Source organism: Pelmatolapia mariae, linkage group LG12, assembly GCF_036321145.2.
Source record: "Pelmatolapia mariae isolate MD_Pm_ZW linkage group LG12, Pm_UMD_F_2, whole genome shotgun sequence".
In the NCBI taxonomy this organism is placed as follows: Eukaryota; Metazoa; Chordata; class Actinopteri; order Cichliformes; family Cichlidae; genus Pelmatolapia; species Pelmatolapia mariae.
Window position 1 is genome coordinate 2805295 of NC_086237.1, and position 20717 is coordinate 2826011.

The following is a 20717-nucleotide window of genomic DNA, read 5'->3' on the forward strand; positions in this document are numbered from 1 at the left end:
CTTATGTCATCCCATTTTATATATGTATATATATATGTGTATATATATATATGTATATATATATATACATATATATATATATATATATATATATATATGTATTTTTTTTTAATTCATTTACTGAAACCCACCCAAAACAGACCAAGCACATACCAACTCTACTGATTGGCTCATTTTAAAACTTGAGTTCCTAATTGTTTTAATACATTCTGGCATCTCAGGGCTTCCACAAATTTGTTGACCGTCGCTTTGAACATTTTTAGAAAACATCCACATGACTATATGGGGTTGGGGTATCCTCAGCAGTGTGTGCGTTGTGTGACGGTTCCTGTGGCTATGTTTTACTGCGCAGACCATCTGTGTTCTGCCCCCACACTTCTCCCATCACAGACTTTATTTTAATAGCGACCCTGACATTTAAGAGTCAGCAGCTGGGCGATTCAGCCCGTTCGTCCTCATCCTCTAATCCCACCCCTGCACCCCCGACGTCACAGCATCAAACACGGCTGGATCTGCACAAATCCCACACTTGCGCTCTGAGCGGCCGGCAGAGCGCACCATGTGCCACAAGAAGCGCGCTTTCAGGCGACGCGCTTGAACGCGGATTGGTACGGAGCTGAGTGAGAGAGACTGGCTTCTTTCTGTTTTTTCTTCGGTTTCATATAAATATGTCTCATTCAGAGAAAAGTAGAAATTTTAACATTTTCTTTAAATGAACGCTGCCCGTTGAGGTGAAAGCAAACAAGGTAGGACAACATCATATATAACGCAATGGTGAACTTTTTCAGTGTTTGGCAGGGCGACGTGAATCTGTGGAATTAATATTCAGTAACTTTTACTTATCTTCAAACTGAATCGTTAAAATTGGACAGCGTTTAAAGCTCGTTGGGGCGTGTAGAGGCAGGGAACAAGTGCGCATCCATCTGGTTCTCCGTCCAAACCATTATCACCGCGTTTTTGTCCACTGGCTCACAGGACCCTCTTTGTCCAGGAGCGGTCAGTCATTTAGCTCCTAAAGTCTGCATCCAAGTCCCTCTTGTGTGAGATTTACTGGGAATCTGAAGGAGCGACATTGTGTCCTGATTAACTTTAATGTTTCATTAAGTGATGTGCGCATAATGGTTGCACAGTGTGTTCATGGAGCTGTCTCTGCTCGCCTCGATGCATCAGGCAGAATGCTGCTGGATGGACGCGAACTTAACGAGCTCCTGTGTACGTGTTATCATTAGTGCTGCAGGTGGGAATGAGGATCATGCACAGTCATCACTGGGGACTTTTGGAGCTCCATTAGAATTACATTTGAATTGTTTGATTAGTTAATAAAGAAAACGTAACTTCTTTTCACCTCTTTCATTAAAATATAAAATTTAACTGGGTTTGACTCTAATTAATTAACTTCTAAACACGCAATGAACTCCTCTTGTCTCATGCAGACGAAGATGGAGCATTAAAATCTGAATACAAACGTGCACAATGCAGCTCTATTAATGCCATTACAATGGCTGCTTTTAATACATGCTTAAAGAATGATGAGAAATGCAAAATCTGGGATTGGTGAAAGATGATGAAGGATGGGATCTGACATTTAAGTTTATTTTAAGCTGCGTGTTTGACAAACATTGGAGAAGGCAAAAGGATCTTATTCGTTTTTGAGCTACATTTTCAGTTACACCCTGGATAAATGCACTGTGATCGCAAGTTCACCAAAAAATGATCAGTGGCATATTAGGGACATGTACACAGTCTGGAATTCCCTTGTGGCAATGGCTCCCAGCTAATATTAGAGAGACTGAAGGCTGTGATAATGTGACATGCAGTATCATGTGAAGAGTATGTTTCATGACAGCAGGAGAACCTCCACTGTCGCTTTATTGTTTAGTGAACATGAGTCAGAGGGGGAAGCTGCTCTGAAAGTGGTCTTCTGCCTGCTAAAGGAGAAGCAGTAATGGTTGGTTAGTGAGATTAGTGTTTAATTAAGAGGTCATGATTAGTTGATTGAATTTTAGAGGGTTTTTTAACATTAAGATGTTAATTTTTTTTTCACAAAATGTAAATGTTTTAACATGATAAAATGTATTGTTGGGCTACTGTGGACCACTTAACACAGTACCTCCCCAGTGCAGAATGTAATTAGTAAAAAACCTTTCAGGATCAGTGACTACAGCAAAGCCTTATTTTAACGCAGATCTTAGTCAGATGACTGAGATGACTAATGAGTCTCTTTTTGGTGGTCAGCTCTTCCCCTTTCATACTTGTGCTGTTGAAATACAGAGAGAATTACCCAGATAGAAGGACTGATACACTTTTATGTTGACATTCAAAAGCTTTTAGCATAAACCAGATCACAAACTGAGAAGTTATTATGTGATTCCTGAGATCTTTATTCCCAACATAACAGTGAAAGCATCTAAAACCATGTTTAGATATTTCCAGCTTACAAATGATTTCCTTTGAAATCCAACAATGTTTCTGACTGAAATTTCATATAGTGGTGCTTTCTGTTATCTGCAGTATATCTGCTGTGGAAGTAATTCACTGAAGGAGGAAGACACTTCAGTTGCACTTTATTTTACAGTTCACTAGTGAAGTGTAACACAGTGTACCAGCTGCATCAAACAGGGAAAAACACTCATAAACTAACAGATTCAGACACTCTAATTAGAAACTGATCTCCAAAATGTCCTTGATTTTGTTGGAGGGTGGGCTGCTTGGAGTGGCCGATATATCTGTGTCCACAGCACATGACTGTCCTGCAGAATTCAGTCGTTTTTGCGCTTTTCTCATCATTATAGGTAATGTGGTGGTTGACAATGTGAACATAGTGTGATGTGAAAATATGGCTTTATATCTGCACAATGAAGCTTTAAATTGTAGTGTGCATTAGTATGTCCCTACCAATTATACTAAAGGCTCAGCTGCTGTGGGCTAGCACATTAGGACAGTGACACTGAAGTCCTTGAGTGTTTCTGTGTCATATTTTGCTTCTCATATGGAAATTAGCATCCAAGTCTACCATAGCTTGGAGCCTGTAACAAGCATTGTTGCCTCCTGGTCACAAACACTAGCCTGCTGAGTGGGGAAAAGCCCTTTTGCCCTTTGCAGCGACTTTCTTCTCAAAGGTTCCTTAGAGCAAGTGATGTCCTTTTAATATCAGTCCTAGGGTAACTGTGGTGCTTGGAGCCAGTATGTGAGAGATTTAGGAGATTTGTGCAGACCAGTGCACAAGGCAACCAAAGGTACTACCTTTTCTAAGGGTTTACAGGTAGAGCAGCCCTGATTACGCTGGAGCTTAGTGCTGCTTTTGATACCGTGGATCATAACATTCTTGCCTGAAACACTGGGTTAGCCCTAAGCGTCGAGTTCTTCACGGTTCAGTTTCCATCTTAAGGATAAAACATTCTCTGTTTGTCAGATTTTCTCATCCTCTGCTCTCTTCCAGGTTTGTATCTGTTTCCATTTGGTAATATTATTAGGAGACACAGCATCTCCTTTCTTTTCTATGCTGATGACCTCCAGTTTTATCTTCCACTAGAATCTCAGGATTCCCTACAGCTTCTTATGAACTATTATGAAGATATTAAAGCCTGGATGATTAATAACTTAAAGTTATAACTGAGATCATCATCTTCAGTTCAGCCAAATCTAGAAGTGCTCTTGCAGGCTGTTTAGGTCATTTCACCTCATATTTAAAGCCTAATGCAAAAGACCTCGATGCAGTTTTTTAAACCCATTTGTTCTCTTGTTAAAAATTATCTTTAAACTCAAATCTTTTTTGGCTTTTCATGATCTGGAAATTCATCCATTCCTTTATTACTTTATGTCTGCTTTTTTGGAGATTCCTGTACCTTGGTGTCACCTGTGTCTTTTAAACACATTAACAGAATTCAGCAGCGAGATTTTATTGCTGATTTCTTACATTTCCAATATCACATTTGAAGTAACAAGGTAACCATCTTTGCAGTCACTGCTCCACAGCTATGGAATCAGTTAATGCTTGAGATAAAAGGAGAGTCTAGGCTCAAAACCCACCTTTACTCTCTGGCCTTTCCAACCCACTAACCTCTCATTTGTTGTTATATCTGTAACCCTGCTGTCTTCTGGTTGTTGTTGTTGTAGTTATGCATCTGCTTACTGAAGGCCACTTAATTCTGTATTCTGCATCTCCACTGTTTACTTTACATTGTATTTGTATGTATTTTTCAGTGTAATTACATTTAATGTAACTGTATTCTTTGCACAGCAATTCAAAAGCTCAGTTTTAATTGTGCTTTGTAAATCTGATTTTGTTATACTTGTGAGAGGAAGTAAGAGATGGCCCCTTTTCAACTTTCTTGGTTGATTACACTTTGCTTTTTAAAAGTTACATTTGCTTATTACAATTTTTTGAGGTTTTTGATTTTCTGAGAATTATGCAGTTTAGTTTGCACTGGGCTTTCTATGCGGTGCTGGGCTTTTTTCTCCATTTCAAACAATGGCAACTAACACTGAGGTGATCCAGCTGGAGTTGGACTGATTAAATGTTGAATAAGACTTACCATTAAAAAAAAGGGTCAGAATCGACTGGGTATATACATGCATTGGAACTGTGAGAATGAGAAATCAGGATATGGCTACACTGGCAGATTAATGACTATTGCATTAGCATTATAATTTATTTGCAGGCTATTAAATCCTACACTTTTGTGAAAATAACATCTTTGCACAAATCACAGAAATGCAGAGAAAGATGAAGAAGAGCTTACAGAAACCATCTGTCAACAACACCAAATGTGATACACTTAACTGAAGTGGGAATTGTTGATCTTGGGTTCAATGATGAAATTGTAAAAACTGTGATGCATCATAAAGGAGACTCAGAAAATGTGATGGGAGGATGATGGTGATTGAAGAAATCAATTTAAGACATCAGCAAAGCACAGGAAGTCAGCTCGAAAGTAATATTGTGTTTTCTTCCATCTAGACTCTCATATTACTCCATGTAAGTAACATCAAATCATGACCAGACAGTTCAAATCAGACTTAATGAGCAGGATTCTCAGCAGCTACCCTTATCTGATCCAAATCTCTTCTATATAATTTCTCGAGTAGACGCTATCACAGCTGTTAATTTGCTGTCTGCTTGAAGGCACACAAGTGTGACACTCAGGCAGTTGAGAGGAGACTGACTTTTTCGTTGGCCCATTTTCTTGTTCATATATAAACAGTGGTACTTTTACTTTTCTTCACGTGTGTCAAATTCAGGTGGACCTGCTCTTAGAAAACAGATTAAGTTCTGTACGAGCAGACAGTAAAAAACGAACACGCAGACAGTGGACTTGAAGTTTAGTGAGTTTCTATTTCTGTAGTCTTAAGCCCAGACACTCATGATTTATAGTTAGGTCTATGTTTCCTTATCATTTCATGATAAATGAAGCAAACACATCTCAAGTGGATTCAAAGTGTTAAATTTATAGCTTTTCATTCTAACGTCAAACATGATATGAGATACCAGTACAAGTGAGGGAGGCTGTCAAAAGGTTTAAGAAACTGAATAAGCCTGTCAGAGAGAGGAAAAAATCAAAAAAAGCTGAAAGACTGCAGAAAGCGCCTCGAGGAGACTGTTGCTGTGATTAAATAAAACTGAATTAAATAGAGGCCAACTAAAGTGGATGACATCTAACCAAGGCAAGACCATTTTTGAGGGGGTAAGCATGTCACTGTCAACATTTACAAACCAAAGTTGGCTTAATGAATAGAAACACATTCAGGGTTTACTACAAAGTATAAACCACTGGTTTCACTGACAAAGAGGAAGATTGCTTGAAATGCTCTAAAAGAGCCTTCACAGTTCAGAAAAAAAAAATTCTCTGGACAGTTGAAACCAGGATGGAGAAAATTATGGCGGAGTTGAAATGGCTCGTGATCCAAAACATACCTGTCAAATATGGTGGAGGTGTTATGGCATAAGTATGTATGGTTGCCAGCGGACCTAAGAACAGATGATTTAACTGCTGATAAAGGTAACAGGATGAAGTGTGAAGTGTACAGGACTATATTCTTAGACAGACTTAGACAAGTGCTGCAGAAGAGTGCATCAGATGGTGCTCACAGCACAAATGGATAATGATCCAAAGTAGACTGCAAAAGCAACCCAAAAGTTTCTCACAGCAAAGAAATGGCACGTTCTTCAACCAGAGCAGGTTTTCAGTTACTGAAGACAAAACTGAATGCAGAAGGCTGTCACAGTAGAAATGATTAGCCTGTACTTACAACATGTTCACCTTTGAAATGTTTTCGACAGCATACGAACATAAATTCACAATTGAGAGTTTGTTGACTTGGTGGGTAATTTTTTCTTTGGCATTTTCTTTTTCCCTCAACAACCAATCTCATCTCATTTTATAAAACACAATCAGACAGCGACAGCAGGATCCCACAACAACAGCTGCTCCAGTGTGGGAATGCTCGGGCTGAAAAATGAAGGGGGAAGAAGTGCTCTTTTCAAGTAGCAACACAGATGGAAAATAGGACAGTGAAGTAGTGTGCTGCCGCTGGCACGGGGCCGGTTTGACATTTATTGAAAGAGATGCTGATTTTTTTTTTTTTTTTTTAAAAAAGGCTTAAACAAAATGTTGAGGAAAGGTTTGATCATCTCATTTATATCAGAGACTGAAAAGATGGATAGAGCTTGGGGTCTGTAAAGTGAAACAAGTGGTTGTAAAACCAAGTCCAGCTGTTAAGAGGACGACGGGGAAAACTTAATCCATCAGCTTTTCCAATAACGAGTTTGAGTTGCAAGTTTCAAAGTCTTATTGGACACTTTAATATTTTCATTTTGTACTTCATAATGTACTGATATACTGAATGCCGACTATACTAAACTACGTTTGAATAATGGCCAATAAATGCCCAACAGTAGATAAAAGTTGAACAAGAGTTGGCAGTTTGTCTTGTAATCGGAAGGTTGCCGGTTCGAGCCCCGGCTCCGACAGTCTCGGTCGTTGTGTCCTTGGGCAAGACACTTCACCCGTTGCCTACTGGTGGTGGTCAGAGGGCCCGGTGACGCCAGTGTCCGGCAGCCTCGCCTCTGTCAGTGCACCCCAGGGCAGCTGTGGCTAAAATGTAGCTTGCCATCACCAGTGTGTGAATGTGTGTGTGAATGGGTGGATGACTGAATGTAGTGTAAAGCGCTTTGGGGTCCTTAGGGACTAAGTAAAGCGCTATACAAATACAGACCATTTACATTTTAAAATCAGACTTACTCCAGCCTGGAAAACCTCAGGGGACAAAGTACAAGCAGTTACAACAACGCTGTTCAAAATGGAGTTTTTAAAAAATAATTTGTCACCACCTCCATTAAAATAGCAGACAAATAAAACACAGCAGGTAATCAGATAACCATCAGATATATCAGCCGACTCGAGGTTTTATGATAAGAAATGATCAAAATCAAAATGTATCTGCCCACACTCAACATCTGGTATCATGCAAAAATCGCAGCATTGTTGTAACACAATAAAAACCCAACAAGCTGCACTCAGATATTGTTGCTGTTTGCTTCTCACTGACATGTAAGGAGTAAAATGTGCAGTGTTAAAAAATCATCCGGAAACTCGCTGATTTAGGTAGAACTAGATGCAGGCAGCTGATGGTGAGCACTTTGAACAAAAGCACTTCGTTCTGAAATACAGAAAGACTGAACATCGCAGGTTGATGTGAGAGAGAAAGGAACAAGGTTTCATCACAGATTTCCTCTGAACTTTATCATTCAGCTACAAAGGCAGAAAACTTTTTCATGCATCTCTTTGAAGAGCTGAGGGTATTTTTTTTATTTTTAGAGGAGCATTATCTTTCTTCATTTTGATTTCTTCCTTTTCTTGTGTAATGTTACTATAATCTGACATGATGATGTGCTTTTAAGGTATTTTTGTACTCCTTAATGGGTGCTTTAGCATGATAATGTATCTTCTACCACTTGTAAGCACATTTTTAAGATTGGGATTAAAACTTTTTGATAAAGTTTATAGTTGAGGCTGGATCAGGTGACCTGAATCCTCCCTCAGTGATGCTGCAGTAGGTCTAGTCTGCTGGGGGATTCTTCTTCACTCACATCTTGTTTGTTTTTTTTTTTTTTTAAATACATTTAATCATTAGTTACTATAAATCTCTGGCTCACTTCCACAGTGTGTCTTTTTCCTTTCTTCCTCCCTAACCCCCAAGCAGTTGAGGCAGATGGCTGTCCCTCTCTGAGTCTGGTTCTGCTGGAGGTTTCTTCTTGTTTTTCCTTCCCACTGTCACCAAGTACTTCCTCATAGGGTCATCTAATTGTTGGGGTTTTCTTTCCAATATTGTATGCTCTTACAGTATGAAGCACATTCAGGTGACTGTGACATTACAACATTAGAGAGGGATTCAGCAGTGGTCAACAAACAAAGATTGGGCCACATGTTTTCACCAAAAATCCTTTAACAAACCTACGATTGCAGGATTTTACTTAATATAAAACTAATCTTAAAAAAAAAAATAAATACTCCAGTACCTTCTCATTGCACTTTTCTAACGACTTTTCATATTACAGGGTTAAAATGAACGAAGGACTTGAAAACAACTTGACTCAACTGAATGACAACTGGACTTTTTACAACTCCTCCTTGGAGTCTGTCATACCCAGGAGCAACATCACTTATGTTGGATTTTACCTGCACCAGCCATCCACGGCAGCCATCTTCATCGTGTCCTACCTGCTGATTTTCCTCGTGTGCATGGTGGGAAATGGAGTGGTGTGCTTCATCGTGCTGAGGAGCAAAAATATGCGGACTGTTACCAACTTGTTCATCCTAAACCTTGCCGTGAGTGACCTGCTGGTGGGGATTTTCTGCATGCCAACAACGCTTCTTGACAACATAATTACAGGTGAGTAGACAGTAAGAGAGGTGTGTTGCTCTTTTGTGCCATTAGCTGGCAATACTACCCAAAAACTACCTAGTGAAATTGCATGAAATTTGGTTGAGAGGTTGAGCATGGAGTAGGGACGAAACTATTAGCTTTTAGCACAGAGAGGAATCTCTGCATGTGGATTCTTATAAATTAGATGATTTATTGCTTCTTGCTTCCTGATAACCCAGATAGAGGACAAGCTTCTATTGTGATTAACATCCCGAAAGGGCGTATTTAAGCTTCAGTGTGTAGACCAAACAGCAATAATGGACAACAAAATAAAAGGTTGCCAACATGAAAGTTAAAATCTAATTTCACTGATGAAAGTTTTGCAGATTATCTGCAGAACTCAGCAAATACTAATGAACATAATCATAACCAGCTACTTAACAGGTTCTGAAGCAGAAAATAACCACTTTTTGGTAGTGATAGAACATCTTAGAAATATCCAAGATTTGGTATACCCAGTGCACACATAAACCTAAATTACAAATGAATGTTAAGGCAGCCGGAGTATGGTAAAATCCAGCCTGACCAGCAACAGCTGAGTCACCGTAGTGGAACCAGATCTGATTCCTGATATCCTGAAACGGCCACCGAGCAGAAGGGTTAGGGTTTTTCTGTCGTCTTCACTTTTGCCCTGTTTTACCAAGACTTGCTTTACATTTCAGTGATCACAAAGAGTGTTCTCACCATCTTTTCCAGAGTTCAACCAGCCATTTAGCTTTCTACTGTGAGATCACAGCATCAGAGCTGCTAGCCTCATTAATCCTTTGATTAACCTTGAAATCAAATCCACAACAGTTTTTCCACTGACTGCAAAGCTGCCTTTGTATGTTGGCTTTGAGTTGTATTAATGTGGACTACCCAAGTTTTCTGTAGAGCCATCCCTTGCTAAATGAACCTTGTGAGCATTGAGACATGACCCACCGTTTTCTTATCGCCTGTGTGGTGAAAAACAGAAGAGGCTTGGCAGAGTTGAAATTGTGAGCTGAGATGGAGAAACCGGGGCTTTTTCCACATTGTGCTCCAATTCCGTTTGACAGTTGGTTGCTGATGGCTCAAATCACACATGAGCAGTTTTTAAAGCCAGTGATAGTAGCTGGGGGTTCAGATACTGTCTGCAGTTACACATTGAAATTAAATGACTAAAATCAGACCTTTTCCTGACAATGATTTTATGATAATTTACTCTTGGAAAGTGTTTTCAAATTCCTTTGATTCTGATATGAAAAGACAGTTTCAAACTAAAGCCCAGAAGCTCGTGTCTTTTGCTAACAATAAGAATGTCAACTGAATGACAACAAAATTGCTTTACTCATTTAGAGCAACAATTTTGGATGTATTACGAGAGCGGAATCTGCAATTAGCGATTACAGTTACAGACCAATTATCCACATCCTTCCTCTTTGTAAGAGCAGATATTTGGTATGAAAAAACCCCCATTATTGTCTGAATCAAGAGCCAAACCAGACATGCAATATGTGAACGTCCAGCTGGCTGGAATCCTTTGTGTGATTAAATTCCCGCTGCGATGACATAACAATGAATTTAATCCAGAAATGTAAGGGACAGCTTGCAGCTACCAGAAGGAAACAGATTCCAGATTAGCTTTCCAGTAGATTATCGCATTAAAAATTATGCAGAGTTTTAGAAAAATCTCTTTCAGTGCGAACCTCTAACCTCAACAGTTCAAGAATACACCAGTGGGTAAACATTTGCTGCACTATGAATGACACTGGAACAGCTAAAAATAATAAAAACATTTAATAAAATAAAGCGTGTATGCAATCCCAGTGTCATGCATTAATAAAAGAAACCTGGAGGAGAGACATATCAACGGAGTAGAAATTGAGCTCTGGAATCGCCACCTGCCGAGCACAAAATAATAGAAATAACAGGATAATAGTAATAATAGAAAAAACATCAGAAAAAATTATTTTGTGATGTAGCTTATTGGAGAGAATGATGATTACATTTGGCTAATAATAGCAAGATTTTGGCACTTGTGCAACTTGGATATATCCATATCTGCAGGGGAACAAACTTCTTGCACAGAGGAAGCCTGATGTGTAAACACTGAACCCAGAAGATACAAGTATACCGACCCCTGCTCGCCACCTCTCACTGAGGACGACATTACAGACCCTCTTTAGGACATAGGCTTCAAAACCTGAGCTGTGCGTTGAAGAAAGCATGACTATATACAACTGACATCTCTCAACCTCGTGCAATAGCTCCAGCTGCTGCTGTTCGAAGTGCCAAGAACCAGTTTGGATCTGACTGCCCAGACCTCACCCCCTGATGCTTCCCCATTCATATTGCATCAGACACCAGTGGACCCCCCAGCCAGTAGGAAGGGTGATTGGCAGGGCTGGCCCATGTGGCTGTCTCTGGTTGAGGTCAAGTATGGGCCAAACTAAGGTCAGATTTCTAAAACAGAGTGAAAGCAGCACACCAGGATCTTTGTAAAATAAGCTGAATAAAGAACATCTTTTGAATTATTTCCAGTCACCTGGATTTTTGCCCAGATGCTGCACTCTGAAACCTGAACATATTAAAAAAAATCTTGTAAGCAATTATAAACTTACAAAAAGAAAGAGTTTGTGTGATTAATTCATGGTGAATCCTTTGAAGTCCTTGACAGTTTACTGGATTTAAAAAAAAATCCTCTAAATGGTGTTCAGATATTTTTAACTGGAGCACAGCTGATAGTCCTGTCTGATGCTGACTGGTTCAGGCCAACAGTATCTGTAACAGTATAAGTCTAATGTCGCGCTCATGCAGAGATTTGACTGCAAAAATTGTCAAACACAAATAAGAAGTGTGTCAATCTGCAGAGCACCTCTCCATACAGAAATCTAAAATATTTGATTAGGCTTCATCAGATATGGATTTTAAAAGGATTACACTTGGGTGGAAGGTGCATGCTTATAGCTCATAATTAAGTGGGGATCCTGATTGCTTTCCAGAATGCATTAGCCTTTGCAAAGGATGTACCAACTGAGAGCTTTACATTACTTGGCTCTCTTATCAACAAGATTATTGAAAAACTGAAATGTGGATATACCATCTTATTATGTGACACCACCTGCAGCCATAACTGTTTTTGATCGCTCCAGAAGGTGATTATGTGAAGATTCTGTCAACATGAAGGTGTCATGGCCACGCAATTTCATGCAATCATGAAATGATAAAGCGGGGTAGGAGACATCAAAATGAAGGCCTGGTTCAATAAAGGGAGGAACAAGTGGCTGATGACCCCGACCACTAGATGCCTGTTGCAACATTTTTATTTTTTGGGTCTGTTCTGAGAATTCATGAGTGAGTCAGCTTGTCACATTTCATGTTACACAAGATAGGATAACACGAGATGTTTTAGAAGAATATACTCCAGTAAATTCTCTGCAGTTTCTTTAATGTGTTAAAGAAACTGACCTAGTGGACAGGCCGTGTTAAGAGGGCAAGAAAGATTACCGTCGGCGTCTCCAGCAGATTTTTCATGCCACTGAAGATCCAAACATTTGAGCAAGAAGGGAGCCCAAAGTGATGATCAGGCGAAAAAAGATGGCCCTCTATGGTTGCTGATTGACTGTTGAGATTTGAGTAAAATATCAGTGGACATAATGGTGAATGTGATGCCAGCAGACAAAAAAAAAGGTTCAAGGTGAGTCAAGCTGCAGTTTGTATGAAGACAAAATGAAAGATTCATTCAGACGCCAGCAGGCCAAAGAGCTTTTGTCACAGAGATGAAAATTGAGCTCACTCAGCTAGAACGTAAAGGGCTGTGTCAATCATAAAATGGGCAGAGCTCATCACCAGTCTGCCTGCACTCCATCTTTCTGTTGACCACCTCATGCTGTGCAGTGCTTTCAGTGTTAGGGAGTAGGATACAGAGAAATTCGGTGGCATTTGGCCAATAAATCACTCCGACATCTCAATTCAGCTCTGCTTTCCATTATTGCGTCAGAACAGATTAGATCCCATTGTAATCTGTCTGTCTGCACAGTTTGCATGTTACTGAGGCTGCATGTATGAAAACATGACCTTATGCATAATTTTTTCTCCTTGTAGCATAATAGTCATGTATTTACAGTGATCATGTACCGAGCTTCGAGTGCAGCCAAACATGGGAGACCTACAGTGATAGGAAAACTGTGATAATGCACGATGCATTCAGGCACAGACAGAGTATGGGAGCTGCTGCTGCTGCCGATACTGCGCTCATGTGCTGCTCACACCTGTAAAGGTTCAGGGATGTGATGCATATCCTTTTTTGTATGTTAGTTTCGGTTGTCTCTGGGTGTTTGATTTATATTTAAAATTTCACAAATACCAAAAAGATATATTTCTGTGATAAAATGAGTTAATGAGAGATTGTAGACAAAAGGAGAAAGGCACAATTTAACTTTGTAGGCAATAATTTCCAAATCAGCATAATCAATATTTCAACAGAAGTTAGGACAGGGGCCACAAAAACATGAAAAGTGATAATAATACATTTTAAAAAACACACAGTGGAACATCTGATAACTAAGATGTTAATTAGTAGCATTATTTGGAATAAACAGACATTTCCTGAGAGGTTGCAAATTTAATAGAGACTAGAAGAGGTTCACCACTCTGAAGGACTGCGTGTGCAAACATCTCATCTTTGGTACATAAACAAGTAAATGTGAGGTTCGGCCTCTCAGGAGCACTCTCTCTGCGATCAGGAAAACAAGTAAAAACTCTAAAATGCAAACAAACAGATGCATAAAGCACATTTTCGAAATGCTGATATCTCCTGGGTGCTCAGCAGCTCAAATCTATGTGAGCTTTCCAAACTACAGCTTGGCCCTCAGTGCCTGAAAACACCTAGAAATGCTGTTAAAAGGAGAGGTGATGCAACCAGAGGTAACCTGCCCCTCATCTCACCTTTCTGAGACATGTTGCTGGCATCAATTTAAAAATGAACATACTTTTTCAAAATGTATTTCTGCATTTTTAATTCACATTTTTCAGCTCTTTTGGAAACGAGACTGGACTTAATGTTAATGGAGGTCAGGGGTCAGGGCTTTAACACAGTGAAGTGAAGCAATAAATAAAATGTACAACTCTCCATTTGACAATGAGACTGTGAAGCTTCCCAACCCCAATGAGAAGCAGTGCGATGACGGTTACAGTTATCTTCTTTCAGCTATAGTGATAAGAGGCTCTTGTTTAGCCCATGAGTGCTCTGAAAAGGCTGGACTACTCGCAATCTGCCACAGTTTCTAAGAAAGCTTTCATCTACAGCCCTTGTGATGATGCTCTAGTTCACCGTGATTGATGGTATTGTCATCTGCATCAGTGCTTATTGCCAATTCAAACTATATGAAAGAAGCATCACAAGAAGATTAAAGACGCCCAAAATCTGCCTGCTCATCTGCTCAGCACTTGATTGTGAGCAGATTTGGCAGATGCTGTGTAATTTTGGTTAATAACATATTGTGTGTAACAGAAGTGCATTATCACACTGTTTAACCTTTACAGGATAAAGACATTATGTGCATTAATCTAACATGAAGCTGTTTGTGATACTTTTGCACATTTTGTGAATAGAAATTATTGTAAAAACAGTAACTGCAGACCTCCAGCAAGAAGGAATTGGTGTTGGAGGATAATTTTTATTATGGAAACAGTAATTAAAAATGACACTAGACCGTGTCTGCTGGTTCTAAATCCAGTATGCGGATGGATGGCAGCTCAGGATATCAGCATATTGTCTGCCTACACAGAAGACATTTGATGAAAGTGGGTCTGTCTCTGCCTTATTTAGAGTTTTCTGTTCTGAAAGGGATTAAGAAACTGGGCGTATTATGTAGACAGCTTGTTAATCTGTTTATTCCTTAAAAAATGAAAGAAAGGAAGACAAGGAGGTAAACATATACACAATGAAATAAAAATACACTTTCAGTCCAGTTATTTCTACATTATATTTATCTGACATCATCCATGTAAAAGAGCAAACTCCCAGATCGTTGTGCTCCCACCTGTGCGAGGCTTAATCCTCAAATAATTTACATAGTTCAAAAACAAGACTTGTGAAAAGGTGATTTCCAAATTCCCTCCTCTTTCAAATCCCTTATTCTGTTTCCTAGATATATGGTTTAATATCTTAGACCAGTAACAGAGATATGCCTTATGTTATTATTAGAAACCGGGAACAGTTGGGTTTCTCTCTACTGTAGCATAAGGCATTTTCCTTGCAGGTGTGCTTTGATAATTTATGTAATACCAGGTTCATTTTCAAACTCAAAGAGCCCCCATCAGATCCCCCAAAATGTAGTAATACTGCTGGTGGGTGGAGATAAAAACCCTGGAATACTATGATAAAGTTCCCTGAAAATCTCGCCCTTTAAATGTTTTTCTCTTCACTGTTAAATGCCAATATTTTAAAACTCAGATTTCAACTTCACTAATAACAACAACACGCTCTGCCAGGAACCCCATGAGGTTTGTTAGTCTCATTCAACCTTCATCTGGTATAACAATTAATCGCAAGTGCAGATAAATGGCTTATATCAACATCCTTCTAGCAGAAATCCTCGCCTGTTGGCCTCTCGGGCACTTGTTTGTGCAGTTATTTTGAAGCTCCTATATGAATGAACTGGGGATTCACAAGTTTTACTGAATGGTTAAAAGCATTTTCTGCAGATTTTACTAAACTATTGTTGCACAAAGGGCTGATTGAGGATTCCTCGAGTACCGTGTTTCTTCTTCCTGAGGTCTCTATACTGATGATTGTCTGCAGGCTACGCATATTAAACATCAACACTGTAGGTGTTACTGTTACCAGCATCACTGATTACGTATTGCTAAGGAAAGGATTGTTCCCAATCAAAACACTTGCTTATGACATTAAGACAAATCCCCTCAGCTTGTAGCTACACTGGTGAGTTTGTCGATGTAATCTTTGTTTTCTCGTTTCTTATTCTTTTCCAGAATTTATATAGGTACTGGAAAACTATCATATAGAGCAGTCGTGCCTCTCAGGCCTTTGCATACATGTGGGTCACATAATTACATTAGTCCTTCCAGATTAACTGGCAGTGTTTAACACTATGGTCTGGATTATTAAAAGGTTGTTTTGAAAAGTGTTTCCTAAATGGTCTTCTGGCTTTTTCAAAACTCACTGGTTAAATATTTCTTAGAGGAACTGATGGTTTCCTCTGTGTCCCAGAAGTATGCCATTACATTAGAGTCACAGCCTGGGGCTACAGTCATCATGCCAACTGTCACAGTTTGTTGTCTCAGTAGTAAATCAGCTGAGTGCATCTCTCTTGTCAACAGGATGGCCTTTCGGAAGCTTGGTCTGCAAAATGAGCGGCATGGTTCAAGGCATCTCTGTGTCAGCTTCTGTCTTCACGCTTGTTGCTATTGCTGTTGACAGGTAATGTAGATGTATTTTATTTTTTAAGCTGCTTTTGAAAAATATAAAGGTCGCAGCATCTTTTATGCAATTTGTTCAATAAGTACTTTCCATGAATTCATGTAATTAAGTACTTTGAAGTCAAAGCCCTGTCATGATCCTGGGTTTTTTGTGAGTTTGTGATTCCTTTTAGTTGTAAGCATCTCTCGTTTGGAATCTGTTTGTACTATTTTTATATTCTCTTCCTCTTTGTCATCCCTCTCTGTCTCATCAGTTATGTCCCCCCATCTGTCTGTGTCCTGTCCAGCCTCTCTGTTTGTCTTTCTTTTTCTTTGTCAATTTTCTTGTTTTGTGTCAAGTTTGTATATATCAGTCTGTCACCTGGTCACTTAGTTCCTGTTTAATTTGGCAGTCCCTTGTCTCATGTGCTTTGCGTGTAGCTTTGTTTCACTCTGTCATGCTTCCCCTGATTTAGTTCAGCTGTGTTTCCCCGGTGCGTTCCATCTCCCAGATTACCTCTTGTGTACTTAAGCCTTCAGTTCTCCTGCACTTCCATCCCCAGCTTTATTCAAAACTGTCTTTTAGAGTGAATGATATTATTAAGATTATGACAAAGCTCAGATGGGTAATAATAATAATGGGGTGCCGAGAGAAGAACTGTGGTACTGCATGAGGAAGTCAGAGGTATGTGAGGGTGGCATAGGAAAGACAGTTGTAAGGTGTGAGGAGTGACAGATGGGTTTAAGTTGACGTGGCATCGTTTGCAGTAGTGATGGACATGTTGACAGGTGAGGTTATGCAGGAGTTTCTGTGGACTATGATGTTTGCAGACAACTTTGTGATCTGCAGTGAGAGTTGGAAGCAGATGGAAGAGAATCTGTAGCAGGGAGGTATGCTCTGGAGAGAAGGGGAATGCAAGTCTGTAGAAGCAAAACAGAATACATGTGTGTGAGTGAGAGGGAGGCAGAAGGAAAGGTGAACATGTAAGGAGTAGAGATATTGAAGGTGGATGAATTTAAATACCTGGGGTCAAGCATCCAAAGCAATGGGCAGTGCACAAGAGAGGCGAAGAAGAGTGCACAGGCAGGGTGGAGCAGGTGGAGATGAGTGTCAGGGGTGATTTGCTGCTACCCTTCTATCACAAGAGTGAAAGGGAAGGTTTATAAAATGGTAGGAATACCTGCTGTGGTGATGGCACTGATAAAAAGACAAGAGGTTGAGCTGAAGATAGTAAAACTTAATTTGGAGAGACCAGGAAGGACAGGATTAGAGGGACAGAGGGCTAGCTCAGGTTAAAAGGCATGGAGACAAAGGTAGAGAGGCACGGGTAAGATGGTTTAGGGATGCTGGAGATACTGGACAAAAGATTTTGAATATGAAGCTGCCAGGCAGGAGGAAAAGAGTGAGACTGAGGCAAACTCTAAAAGCAGCAGCCCAAACAAGAAGACGTTGATGACAGTAGGAGCACTAAATGGTAGTGCTCTGATGCAAAGAAACCAGAAACTGCAGTTTCTGAGTTCTGAGATAATTTTATGGGGATTATCAAAATTCCCATAAAATCCCCTTGTTTCTGTACTTTCTGCGGCCCATCTGGCCTGAGTTGGGCACCCTGCTGGCCCCAAACACCACAGATAGCTGACATGTGTCCTCTAATTAAGGATTACACGCATGTCAGTGACGGAAACAGTGGATCCTGTCTCCTCTTTTGTTATCTCGTGTGTGCAGAAATGCACCTAAGCCATCATAGTTAGTTACGTCCCGGCCTCTTGGTGAGTGTTACAGGAACTTTGTACCATTACAGTAACAGAGTGCATGGACTGAACAACTACTGAGCAAACAGAGAACCTTTGTCTTTATCTGGGGGATACTCCCACTGGGTTTAAATCTGGGACTCTCGGCCATTTGACCTTAGAACTGAAGAAGCTTCTCGGATGAGAGGTGAAACGTCTTCAAGCAACTTTAAGAAGTCCAGACGCTTTTCTTTCCAAGCTCCTTAGACTACGATGACCTGGATGACTGAGAACCTTCACAGACATTATCTGGTCGTCCTTCTCTCACCAGGGCAGATGGCCCCGCCCCTCCCTGAGCCTGGTTCTGCTGCAGGTTTCTTCCTGTTAAAAGGGAGTTTTTCCTTCCCACTGTCGCCAAAGTGCTTGCTCATAGGGGGTCATATGATTGTTGGGTTTTTCTCAGTATGTATTATTGTAGGGTCTACCTTACAATATAAAGCGCCTTGAGGCGACTGTTGTTGTGATTTGGCGCTGTATAAATAAAACTGAATTAAAAATTGAATAGAACCAGAGAATCACCTTAATCTACAGCTTCTCTCAGCCTTTGGGTATTTAATAGTCAGTTATAGCAGTTGAGCTATTATACCAATAATTTTACTTTATTTCATTCTCAGACTGTTGCTGTTTTTGCCTCAGCAGGAAATGAAAATGCTACGCCAGTGCTTCCCAACCTTTTGGAGCCACGGCACATATTTCACATTAGAAAAATCACACGGCACACCACCAAACAAAAAATGTCACAAGAAGCATATTGATAATTTTTCACCATGCACCAGGCATATCGGAATTGGCTCGGTTTGTACCCAGTATACCTTTTTTGCTTTCTTCTGACCACTACTCCTGCTAGGGCCTTCATCTGGGTGAGAATTTTCTCCAGGACCCAGGTCTTATTGACTACTTTTCCTTTTCTGATATGTATCTATTGCTATTACACGCTGCGTTATCTCACTCACAGCATGACTATTATGTAATTTCTTCTTTGTCTTCTGTTTTACTGGCAGTAACCCATTTAATTAGAGCAGGTAGTTGTACTGCCCTCTAGTGTAAGAGAATCTAATTGTTCTGCCCGTTACTCATGCCGATTGCTTAGAGTACTACTCAGGTGGAACCAGATAATCTTCCACGGCACACCTATGTGCCGCAGCACAGGTTTTGGGAAACACTGTGCTACGGAGCATCTGTCAGCTAAAGGAGGAAAGATTTTCTCTTGGGTGCAAAAAGAGACCAAAAACAATCCTTAAAATTTCCTGTAGTGCAGGGTTCTTCATAACGCTTGAAGTTGGAGAATATTGGACTGCAGGCATTACAGAGACACGTCTCCAAAACACCGCCAATCTTACTTAGCCATAAGTGGCGGCTGTGTAAAGAAGCATTCATATTCAATTTTATCTGCTTGTTTCCCTCAAGTGGCCAATAAATAAATAAAAAAACAAAACAACTATCCTGCCCCATTTTCCAAATTCAACAAATGTCAGTGAAATCTGTTTTGTGATGTCTTGTTGAGAAAGACATAAGCCGGACAGGCTTGTGCAGCTTTATTATCTTTAACTGGCACATGTCTTCATTTGAATTCCCTCATTGCTGTCCACAAAGATGTCAACAGTCGGATGTTAATCCTGCTTAATCGCTTTACAAACCAAAGCAAGAGGCTTTAGAATCCAGTCTGTCGCCAGCACTCGAGCCCCACAAAAAGCCCCACATCCTAAGTGGAGTTAGAAGGTGTAAATATGAGGGTGACAAAAGCTCTGCATGGTGTAAAATGACAGCGCTGTATATTATTATCTGTCTGTCCTCAGACACTAGACATGCAGCGATATCACTCCATCACTATTTGATATCACTAGAGGCTGTCTGTGCCTCTGGGATGGACAGATTTTGAAATGCTTTGACATACAGAATTCAAAGTCACCTTCAATATCCATCAGCTACATACTTAGAATTAAATTTGAAAGGACAAGGAGACACAGAGCTCTGTGTTGTCACCTTTGCTGTCATTGTTCAGTGAGCCAGTAATCACTCAGTCTCATTTTCTGTGCCTTTACCTTACTGCTGTCACATTACACTGCACTGTGTCATCATGACTAATTTCATACAGTAGCCAAAATATCTTTTCAGTCATTTAGTGATGGGTGATCAGTAAGCATCTTCCAGCCTCTGTTGTCAGATTAATATGCCTCATTGCTGTCCACAAAGCTGCCTCACTGTGAATAAGATTATTTCACAGTGAGAATTCAAGTTGATCCAGACATGGGCATCTCTCCTGTCAGAACTGATTTCCATCCATCCTCTGCAATGTTTAGATTTTATTCAAGCTGTGGCTGTGAAAATTTGCATTCCTGCAGATTTTTCACAGTCATAGCATTCGGCTCTGCCAATGAAAGATTATACAGTGATTATTTTGCAGATGGAACCTCTGATTGTGTCTGAAATTGGTGACTGATTTAGGTATCGTGCATGCAAGTTCCTCATTTTAAACTCCAAGAGTCATGCAGGTTGAATGTTTGCACAGCTTCTCTAGTTGGATTTAAGCTTTTGATCATATGTTGTTGTGTTACTGTGAAGTCAGTGGGCAAGACATCTCAGACAATGGCTGGTGAAAAAGGCACAGAAGAAGAAGA

The 20717-nt window shown here is 40.1% G+C and overlaps 1 protein-coding gene across 1 annotated transcript in view; it reads left to right on the top strand.

The window, feature by feature from the left end:
* Nucleotides 1-546: 546 nt before the first annotated feature.
* Nucleotides 547-20717, top strand: part of npffr2a (neuropeptide FF receptor 2a) — a 30726-nt gene continuing 10555 nt past the window's right edge. Inside the window, exons 1-3 of the mRNA XM_063490633.2 lie at nucleotides 547-746; nucleotides 8558-8892; nucleotides 16231-16330. Of these exons, the coding sequence (XP_063346703.1) occupies nucleotides 8565-8892; nucleotides 16231-16330 (428 nt within the window). The 5' untranslated portion in view covers nucleotides 547-746; nucleotides 8558-8564. The remainder of the gene's footprint in view (nucleotides 747-8557; nucleotides 8893-16230; nucleotides 16331-20717) is intronic.